Here is a 10,979-nt window from a genome sequence, read left to right on the forward strand (position 1 = left end):
AGACTAGCAGTGTTTCTGAGGGGTTTTGGGTCAGTTTGTGCAGATTTGGGTTCAGTTTGTGCAGGTTTAGGTTGGGTTTGTGCAGGTTTGCGTGGGGTTTGTGCAGGTTTGGGTTCAGTTTGGGTTGGGTTTGGGTTGGGTTTGTGCAGATTTGGGTTGGGTTTGTGCAGGTTTAGGTTGGGTTTGTGCAGGTTTGCGTGGGGTTTGTGCAGGTTTGGGTTCAGCACAGGGGCTGCCCCTTTCGGTTTGTGCAGGCTTGGGTTCAGTTTGGGTTCAGTTGTTGTATGTTGCTGTCCTGGATTCCCTGCTAACAATTCCCCCTGTGTGATGCTTCCCTGTGAGGGTGGGCAGGCCCTGGCACAGGGGCTGCCCCTGGATCCCTGGCAGTGCCCAAGGCCAGGCTGGACAGGGCTGGAGCAGCCTGGGACAGTGGGAGGTGTCCCTGCCATGGCAGGGGATGTGTTTTAAGGTCCCTCCCAACCCAAACCCTTCTGGGATTCTGTGCTGGCCATGCTGTGGGGTTTCTCTCAGCTGTACCCTGCATGCATCCTAATTTCCTGCAAGCTGACCCTCTGTACCCAGTGCAGTGGGTGAGTGTGGGGTGCTGGTTCTGCCATGGTGGTGCTGCCATGGTTTCTGGTTCTGTGCTGTTCTCTTTGGCTCTTTCTTGCTTCCCCCATGTCCCATCCCACCCCTCAGAGCTGCTGCAGCTGACAGCAGGCTCGGAATGGAACTGGGAAAGAATTTCAAATCTACTTTTGTAGCTACTGAAAATGTATTTTCTTTTCCTTTAATTAGCTTCTTCCTTTTGCACTAGTCTTCCCCATCAAATGTGAATTGTTTGTACCTTGAAAGGCTCCAGAAGTTCCTTTCTTACAGTTCTGTTTGGCACAGACCTTTGGATGTCTGAATAGTGAATGGGGCGGACTGGCAGCTTCATGCTTGATTTTCTAAATACTCACATATAAAGTGGAGTATTACACTGATATTTCATAACTGTTTGATGTTTTAAAAACTGTCTAATTTCTTTATACTTTATTCTTGGAGTGAAGGATAAATTGTTGGGTTCTGATATAAAGCTGTAAAAGACTTTAGCAAGAACCTGAGGAGCAAATAATTGGAATATAGTTGTAGACTGTTAGAATTGTAATTTGGTTTAACTTGCACTGCAGTGTAAACTGCTCCTGTTTCAATAATCAGGTTTTAAATGTTGTATTTTACTGAGGTCACATTCAGTGCAAATTCAGAAAATAAGTTTCTGCAACATTGGAATTGTAGTAGTGATAATCCACAAGGATGGTTTGGAAAGGTCAAGGCTTGAAATCCCTGAGCAGCACCTGAAATGTTCATCCAGGGAAATTTCTGCAGCGGTGTATTTGCTACACACTGTGCATATAGGGTTGTTCTTCATCCAGCATTCCCAGAGAAAAATCCTGTAATAAGGAGGGGAACAGAGTTATTCACATGCAGTTACTCACATGCAGTTACTCACGTGCAGTTATTCCCATGCAGTTATTCCCATGCAGTTATTCTCATGCAGTTATTCCCATGCAGTTATTCACATGCAGTTACTCACATGCAGTTATTCCCATGCAGTTATTCACATGCAGTTGTTCCCATGCAGTTACTCTCATGCAGTTATTCCCATGCAGTTACTCTCATGCAGTTATTCCCATGCAGTTATTCACATGCAGTTATTCCCATGCAGTTGTTCCCATGCAGTTATTCCCATGCAGTTACTCTCATGCAGTTATTCCCATGCAGTTATTCCCATGCAGTTGTTCCCATGCAGTTACTCACATGCAGTTGTTCCCATGCAGTTATTCCCATGCAGTTATTCCCATGCAGTTACTCACATGCAGTTACTCACATGCAGTTATTCCCATGCAGTTATTCCCATGCAGTTACTCACATGCAGTTATTCTCATGCAGTTATTCCCATGCAGTTACTCACATGCAGTTATTCTCATGCAGTTATTCCCATGCAGTTGTTCCCATGCAGTTACTCACATGCAGTTATTCTCATGCAGTTATTCCCATGCAGTTATTCCCATGCAGTTACTCACATGCAGTTATTCCCATGCAGTTATTCCCATGCAGTTATTCCCATGCAGTTACTCACATGCAGTTATTCCCATGCAGTTATTCCCATGCAGTTGTTCCCATGCAGTTACTCACATGCAGTTATTCCCATGCAGTTATTCCCATGCAGTTGTTCCCATGCAGTTGTTCCCATGCAGTTACTCACATGCAGTTGTTCCCATGCAGTTACTCACATGCAGTTATTCCCATGCAGTTATTCCCATGCAGTTGTTCCCATGCAGTTACTCACATGCAGTTGTTCCCATGCAGTTATTCTCATGCAGTTGTTCCCATGCAGTTACTCACATGCAGTTATTCCCATGCAGTTATTCACATGCAGTTGTTCCCATGCAGTTATTCACATGTAGCTTTTAAGGTGTTGTCAGAGGGCAGGGGTGGGCAGTGATGGGCTGGCTCTGGGCTGGGGTTCAGGGGGGTGATGAGTGCACCCCTCAAAGCCCTGCTCTGCTGCCACTGAGGTTTGATGTTTAATCAGAGAGTTGTCATTTATGTAGCAAGAAGATGGACTTTGCTGAAATAAATCAGCTCCCTGAAAGACCTGATGAGAATGCAGGGTGTCCTTCAAGCCTCCTGCCATGAGAAATGGTCTGGTGGAGGCAGATCATTGATGATCTGGGGGCTGCTTCTCCTCCCTGTGCTGAGGCTGTGGGTGCTGACCAGAGCCAGGTGATTGCAGTGCCCTGCCAGGCAGGAGCCAGCCCAGCACCACAGGCCCCTCTCTGCCAGGGCACCTACAGCACCATCAGCCTGATTAATGTGCCCAATAGAAATAAAACAAATGGAAAATTTTTTAGATTGTACAGTACACTCATAAATATTAATGCACTTTAGTATTGAATTGCGTGTAATTACATATTTATACATTTAAGTCACCTTCCTGATACACTTAAGGCACTTTACTGATGAAAGATATCTCTGAAAGAGAAGGTTTTAAACTGTGCCTAATATGTTTGTAGGATTTACTGAATAATGTGTGGGCTTGTATGCTGGCAGGAGAGGAGAAAAAGCTCCATTAGGGACTGAAAATGTTCATGGGGTCTGCTCAGGCTGAATCCACTCCTTGGGTAGCTGCTGAAAAATCTGTCTCGACATGAAATATTGCTACATCTCCTTATCTATGTAGATAAGGTCTGTGCAGTCCTGTCACCTTAGAGTAATTACAGCTTATTACTCTAATCATGATGATGCCTGAAGACTGTAATTAAGATTGTGCTGGCTAATGTACTAGCACACGGCATGGTACAGCTATTGTCCTATCTAAACAAGGCAGAGATAAAAATGGGACGAGGGAGAAAGGGCAGAAGTGGGGAAGTGATTTATGCAGGGCTGTGCTTCCCAGCCAAGCTCTGCCTCCACAGAGCCTGGGGGCTCCACGGGGCAGAACCTGAGACAATCCTGGGGGAATCCATAAAATCAGAGGGTTTGGGAAAGCTGCAAAAGGCAGGCCTTAGAGACAGCAGAACTGTGATTGGAGCTAAGCAGCAGCCATGAGATTGGTCAGCAGAAAAATTATGTAAAAAAAAAGTAAGGACAAACAGAACAATGGTCTGTGTATTAACACTTGTCTAGAATAACTCCCTAAGCTACAGAAAAGTTTATCTAGTGAGATATTAGGGAGTTCTAAGCTTAATAATGGAGCTTGGTGCATTGTGTTTTAAGGCTCACAAGCAGGTATTGTATTTGAAATAAGCAAGCATTGTTTAACCAAAGGTATGTGTGCTTATAGTGGTTAGACAGAACTACTGTCAATGTGCTTTTGCTTTGTGTGATTGGTCAAAAAACATTTAAAGTGAGTTGTAACATTGAGTTCTTGGTCTGCTGCCTGGGATGTGAGCTGCTGGCATCTTCCCATTGTCATAACCATGTAATGAGACTGATGCTGGAAAATCAAACAGCTCAAGGCACATTCCACAGCAGTCCTGTCCTGTTGGTGATTTGTACACAGACCCCAGCCAGTGATAAATCCCAGGCAGTCTGCACCTCAAACACCAGGAGAACACCCCAGGAGAGCTCTACTCAAGCTACTTTTAATGCATCTTGTCCACCTGGGTCTAAGTTTTATTCTTTTATCATGTCCTCTTGCATGTCCTCGTCTAGTCTGCAGATGAAGAATTTAACACACATTCTATGCACACTTTTATTTTCAGGCCAAGTCGTGTCTCTGTTGAAATCCATGGGAGGCTCAACCCCACAGGTCCCTCACAAGGGGTTTGATCCCCAGAGCTCTGTAGTGTCAGCTGGTGAAAAGCAGACAGCTCTTCTGGAGGAACAGGGCTGTCTAAACACCAATCCTTATGCTAAATTTCACAGCAAGCCCACCCAAACAGATGTAAGGTCCCTTTACAAGTTAGGCACATCTGGAGCTCCTTGGTGTCTCTTTGCTTTGAGCAGAAGAGGAACATTCCTTAACTTTGAACACTCCTGCCAATCCTTCCTTCTGCCTCGGAAGGTGCCTTTCCCTCCAGGCTGGGGAAGGCTTTGTGCATTTGGTGTCCCTCATCCTGCCACAGGTGTGTGAGCAGATTCCTGCCTCCCAGCTCTCCTGGGCTCCAGGTTCTTTACGTGTATCTGACACTTTGTGAAGCCTGATGCAGTTGTGTGGAACCAGGGCTCTGAGGAAGGGTCATCCCAGGTACACCCACAGTGATCTGCTGAGTCTGACCCATCTCAACACCCCTTAAAGCTAATAGGATCCAGTTATTTCTTGATGGAACTGCCTGGCCCCTTTAGACATTTTATAAGCTTCTGGAAGCCTGCCACTGTTTCATTTAGATCACTCACAGCTGGGAGAAAAATCCCACAAAAGCTACTTAGTCATTAGCAGAATTTTTTTTTCTCCCAGAAAGTTTCCCCTTTGTTCACTCCTTCAGCCTTTCACATTTACAGTGAATCCTCTTGAATAGCATTTGTGTCTACAAACATGAGCTCTGTGTTTTAACAGAAGCCTTTGCTGGTATAATGTTCTACTTATAAAACACTGGATTTTTTTTTTATGCTGACCTGAAAAAAAGAATGGTTACCAGCATGATAGCTGTCCTAAGTTACAAATCAGTTCTAACATAAAATATCTGCTGTTTTATAACCTGCCCTTGCTATCCAGGAGGTCCGGAGGTGTTTGTGGATGCTGTAGTTTTACGAAGCTGTTGAAATGGTTACTGCACCTGAGAATTTGCCTTCCTGCATTTATGGTGTGCAGCTAAACCTAAAACCTTCCTGGGAAGGGAGGCAGAAGGTGTCCTGAGGAAACAAAGGGGTTGTTCCTGCTTTTAATTTCCTTGGGCAGCTCCCAAGGATCCCTCTGCTTGTGCACAAGGAGATCCCAAAGCATTTTAGGAAGATCAGGGCTAGTCCTGAGCTCCTTCTCAGCAGGGGCAGGGAGTGACCAGTGGGCAGACACAGGAGGTTTCTTAAATTACTAATCCTGTGTTGTAGCTAAGGATGCTCCAATTCTCTTTCATGAGCTTGGACAAGGCTCCTAACTTTCTGGATAGGAATTACACTGAGAACAACCCAGGGAAAAGTCCTGTGGTGTCTTAGGTGAAGAAAAGGTAGAAAAAATGTCTTAGAGCTTCTGTTCATTACTCCCATCTTTAATGCCTGTAAAATCATTCCCTTTGCTAAATATCAAATTTGAACAATGACTGTCTTCAGTTTAATTAATCATCTCATTGGTTTCAGTTATGAATTTTGTGAAGCTCTTGTGTTTTAGAGAGTCATTTAGGGAGCAGTCTTTAATTAAAGCCAAACTGCTTTTTGCCTTTAGGCATGTTTTTTTGCATAAAAAGGTGCCATAATTTGAATTATATTCTCCTGAGCCTCAGTCTTTATGTGACACAGGGACCAATAGCCCTTCCTGCTGTCAGCTGTGATATTAAGTGACTGTAAACAACAGCTGAAAGGCTCACAGGATTACCCAGCACCTTATGGTGGGCATGGAAGCTTCTGGCCCAAGCCAGGCACGTCAGCAGAGAGTGCTGAGAGCTCAGCCCTGCTTCAGTGACCTCCCCTCCCAGGGCAGCAGCAGACCCCACTGGGCAGCTCTAGGAGAGGATGTGACTCAGCACGTTGCATTCATTGGATGCAGAATCTGCACTGTAATTAACATCTGCTCAATAGCTTCTCTTTCTTCTCTCCTAATGAATCCTCCAGCCTCCTCTTCCTCTGCCTGTAATTCTGTGCTGTTGAAAAAGATTTGTTTCAAGTAGCATTTATCTGAAATGAAAATAGGGATTCTGGGTGTTGCAGGTTATTTGTAAGAAAACAGCTGTGGGCTAAGTGACACAACTCACAATTGTGTTACAAGAGTGGAGTATTTTTATAGACAAACATTGATTCTGGGGGTTAAAGGATCAGTGACAAAGTTTTCAAATACAAGTTGGTTTTTTCATGCACTTTTCACCCCTCTCCCTGAGACTTGGAAATCTACTGCTCAAGTCAGGCTTGAGGGAAGCGTGCCCTGAAGTCAATGGAGATTCATTGGCCTTAATTGGATTTAGGTCAGCTCGTGCCTTGGCTTCTCAAATACAAGAAATAATAAGAATAAATATTGAAAAGTCAAGCATTGTTTAGATCAAAGCAGATTGTTAATTTAAGCATGATAAACAAATGCTGTCTTCTAAATGTGTTCTCTCTTGATACATGAGATTCTTATGAGGATTGAGGTTGGCTGCATGAGGTCTCAAGGGGGGTGTGTCTCCTTCCATGCACTCACTTCATCCTGCCAATTTTATTTAGCATTTGCCTGTCTTTTGACTACGAGGACAACAGTGAAGGGTGGGTTTGTTCCTTTTCTGGTGACTGCAGCATTGCCCTGAGGGTGCTTTGCAGGTCACCTGCAACCAAACCAGAGCTGTAGTTTGACCACGGTGTTTTTCTCCTCCCTCTGCAGAAGGACATAGCTCTGAAACCTCAGGAACGTGTGGAGAAGAGACAGAATCCCCTAGCCAAGAAGAAAAGGGAAGCACTTACCAATGGGCTGTCATACCTTCCAAAAAAGAACAGGCTCCACCACCACCAGTACAGCTCGGACCGGGAAAATGACCGAAACCTGTGCCAGCACCTTGGGAAAAGGAAGAAGTTACCCAAGGGCCTCAGACAGGTGGGAGACAAGTTCCCTTCTGCGGGGAGGGAGGGCTCTGCCCGTTGGTTCATGGTATGTAGAAGCCAATTTCTCATTTTGTGGATTGCTTATTTTAATGCTTTTGTGGTTGTTTTGTTTTTGTGCTCTTGGGTGCGACGTGGTGCAGCGTCCTACCACTGAGAGAGAGAGCAAGTGGTGCATTGATGCTGATTTGGTAAATAAATGTGTAAAAGTGAGAGGAGCTTTCCACAGGCTGGCTGTGAGACTGTCAGTGCAAACAAATGAGGTCTCTCTGTGGGTGCAATGTCCTCTAAAGACCATCTTGTCTTCAGGCTTTGTACACTGTAGCAGAAGAGCCCTCTGAACATCCAAGGTGAAGTGAGGCAATTGCAAGAAGGGCAGCTGTTAATCAAGGCAAAGCTGATTAGAATGTGAGGAGCTCATTTGTGAGGTGTCAGTGGTGCTGGTGTCTGTCCCATGGGTTACTGGTCACCCACCCTGAGCAAGAATGTCTGCCCTCCCACAGTGGTGGGAGTGAGCAGGCAACAGCCAGGATTGCAGAGCTGGAGGCTGAAAACATTGGATTTGTCTTTATGATTGTGCAGTGTTGTGTTTGTTGTGCTTTTTAAGGACCTGTGATTTCTGTGATGCTGATGATAGTACATAGTAGTAGGGACTAGGTCAGCTTTTGCCTGTATTTGAGTGATATTAATGACTCTTGAACTGAAATTTAAACATTTAATGGAGATGGTTGATATTCATGGAATCAGTTTTCATCCTTGTTTAGTGCAGACCAAACCTTGCTTTGCAGAGAAACTTGTAGCAAATAGTGAGAATTCACTGCTTCTCATTATGTGAGTTCAGGGAGATGGAAGGAACATTGAGGATGACAAGTATGCTGAGTTGTATTCAATTTTGATTTGCAGAGTTAGAGAAGCTGGGAAGAAATAGGTTTTCATGATAATTTTGAAGCCTGTATGTTAAGCTGTATATAGGAATATAGTAAGAGATTATACAGCTCTTTAGCAGAGCAAAGAAATTGTAAAATGCCTGTTCCACACTACCAGCTGTTAAAGGTGTTTCTTCTGATTTAATTTTGCTTGGTATTTCAAAGGAAGGTGGGGAAGCTCTTCAGGATAGTAGATGCAATGATTCCATTACCAGAAGATACTGAAGGCTGCTGTGTTTCCTTGACTGTTCCCTGTGTTCACCTCTGTGGTCTCTGCTCTGGTTTGGTCTGTCAGACTGACTGTGTGCACTGAGAACTCTCCTAGTGGGGCCTAATGACAGGTGGAACCTTTCTGCCCAGAATTTCATCTGTGAAGGAAATTGCCCTTCCTGCTGATGGAGATTATTTGTGAGGTTGTGTTTTTGGGAATGAATATGCATTGGCTTGGAAGGTATTGAGTTGACAAATGTCATGGAAAATGTTTTTCCTTTGAGCTGATAAATCTGAGTACTCTGCCTAATTCCTAAGGCATAAGACTGAGAGGAAGTAAAGTATCTTGCTCAATATAAATGTAATACATGTGGTAGGAGTAGAGCTCCTCAGATAAGAACATTTAAGTCTTATGAACGGTTTAGGTGCTGACAAACACATACAGCTTTGGCATTTAACATGGAAAAAAGGTGTCATGGAAAAGACTGCAGAGTTCTTTGGAAAGACATGTATAAGACATACATAGAGTTTTGGGTAAGCATTTTCTGACCTCTTTCAAGACAAATGGTGAAGAGCACAAAAGAAGGAGGAGATTGATAAGTTCTGAGCATGGTTTTTTTTCGATCATGGTACACTTTTCCTCCTCAAGTGACTCTAGGCTGCACACCTTGGGTTGCTTTCCCCACCCAGGAACATCCCACTGAATCCCTGGGCTCCTGAATGGGAGGTAGATTTGCTTGTCAACCTTGTCTGACAGCAGTGACCAAGAGCTGGGGCCACTGTGGTTTGTGTGTGATGCACCAGGAGTGCCCTCACCTAAAGTTCAGGAGGCTTCTGCATGTACACAGTGTCCTTGCTATATTAGGGCTTTATATTTGATACACAAACAATTTATCCTTCCTGTCCTGTCCCTGGGGGAATCCTGGATTGTCACCTGTGATTACTGTAACTGGATGGCAGGATGCAATCTCTGAGCTGTCACTTGCATTCCTGCGCTTGCATAAGACCTTGGCTGCAGTCTGTCCTTGCTGGGAAACGTTTTATACCTGGAGAGCTCACTCATCGCTTTTCCAGTGGTTAACAGTCCTGTTGGATATGCTTTCCTGTGAAATCTGTTATCTGCTGGAAGTAACTCTCACTGCAGGATTTAGGGTATGAAGCTCCCTTGTCAAACAGATTTAGTTGAAGTCAGCTATTGAAAGCATTGCTAATTAGTTTTCAGAGAAAATCCTTGCAGTATTCATGCAGGTATTTATCCAGCTCTGCTGAAATGCCTACAGGTTTATTGAAATCCAGAAAATGTGAAACTGTAGGTTAATTAAGGCTCATATTTTACTAGCGAGAAGACTTTTGAACTCTGCTTTGTGAGCTTTTATAAATGTACTTATTAAATGCCTCAAGGAAATTTTGGTTGGCGTTAAGCAAACATAAGACTCATCAGAATATTTCTCCAGCGTTTTAAATTTAATTTCCTTTACGTTAATTGGCGATGGCATGTTTTTATATGCTTTCTGTAAAAATCATTTGGAAATCTTAAAGTGAACATTTTTAAAGTAGTAAAAGGGTGGCAAACATTTTTAAATGGGTTTTAATGAGATTTTATTCCTCGAGGTCTGAGCACAGTGGGGCATACCAGGAAACAATGAGCTTTCAGGGCAGAAGGAGTGTTGAGAGTATTTTGATAATGAGGGGGAAGGATAATTTCTCTTAGTTCAGTGGGTGTGTGATTTGAAAAGAGCAGAAGACATTGACTTGTGCTACCTCCACCATTTCCTTCACTGTTTTTCTTCATCTGGTGGGAGATTCTTGCACCTTCTTGCAGAAGAGGATCATCTCTGGATGTGCTTCTAAAGCAGCAGTGTGCGTGCTGGGCAAGGGGTGCCTTGGCTGGCTCACGTGTGCATGAGAGCCAGCAGCTGCTGGGCTCTGCCTTCACCACCTGATTCCAGAAACGCTTCCAGAATATCAAATCCCAATCCCAGATACTGCAGGAGTGCACAGAAGGAGACAACTGGTAATAAATAGGAGGCGGATGATAAATAGAGGGAAGGAAACTCATGATGGAGAAATGAATTGGGAGTAAATTATAATGAGATAAAGGAAAAATGGCAAGAACAGCAGCAGAAGAGACACTGCTCACTCTGGCAGTCCCTAGCTACAGGTGTTATAAACCACTGGCTTTCACCTCGTGGTCCATTACATGAATCAATTAAAGGGGAGGGAGGGGAGTGCTGAAGCTGTCCTGTCTCAGAATTAAGTCCACAATCCCCTTGGCAGTCTCACCCTGAATCTACACATCCTAAATTTGAGCCTGCTGAGCCTTTGGGTGGCTGATGTGGACAGCCATCGCTGTCCCCTGCCATGGTCACTCAGAGCACCATGTGGTTCTGTGTTCATTCAGTGCCAGTGTTCTCATCCCCTGGTGCAGAGGTGCTCGTGTGCCTCAGTGCAGCAAAGCAGCGGTGCAGAGGGTGAAATGCCCGCGTGGCTGAGCCTGTCCTGGGCCAGGGTGGCAAAGCAGTGGTGAAGAGGGTGAAATGCCCGTGTGGATTTGGGTCCTGGGCCAGGGTGGCTGGTGCAGCTTCAGCCCTGCAGCCAGGGTGGCCAGGGCAGTTCCAAGCCCCCTGGGGTGAGGGT

General features: G+C 44.7%; 1 protein-coding gene across 1 annotated transcript in view; it reads left to right on the plus strand.

The window, feature by feature from the left end:
• The first annotated feature begins 542 nt into the window (after positions 1 to 542).
• Positions 543 to 10,979, plus strand: part of AUTS2 (activator of transcription and developmental regulator AUTS2) — a 582,529-nt gene continuing 572,092 nt past the window's right edge. Inside the window, exons 1-2 of the mRNA XM_031060380.1 lie at positions 543 to 590; positions 6,959 to 7,201. Of these exons, the coding sequence (XP_030916240.1) occupies positions 543 to 590; positions 6,959 to 7,201 (291 nt within the window). The remainder of the gene's footprint in view (positions 591 to 6,958; positions 7,202 to 10,979) is intronic.

The sequence above is a fragment of the Geospiza fortis genome, unplaced genomic scaffold (assembly GCF_000277835.1).
Source record: "Geospiza fortis unplaced genomic scaffold, GeoFor_1.0 scaffold59, whole genome shotgun sequence".
Classification (NCBI taxonomy): Eukaryota; Metazoa; Chordata; class Aves; order Passeriformes; family Thraupidae; genus Geospiza; species Geospiza fortis.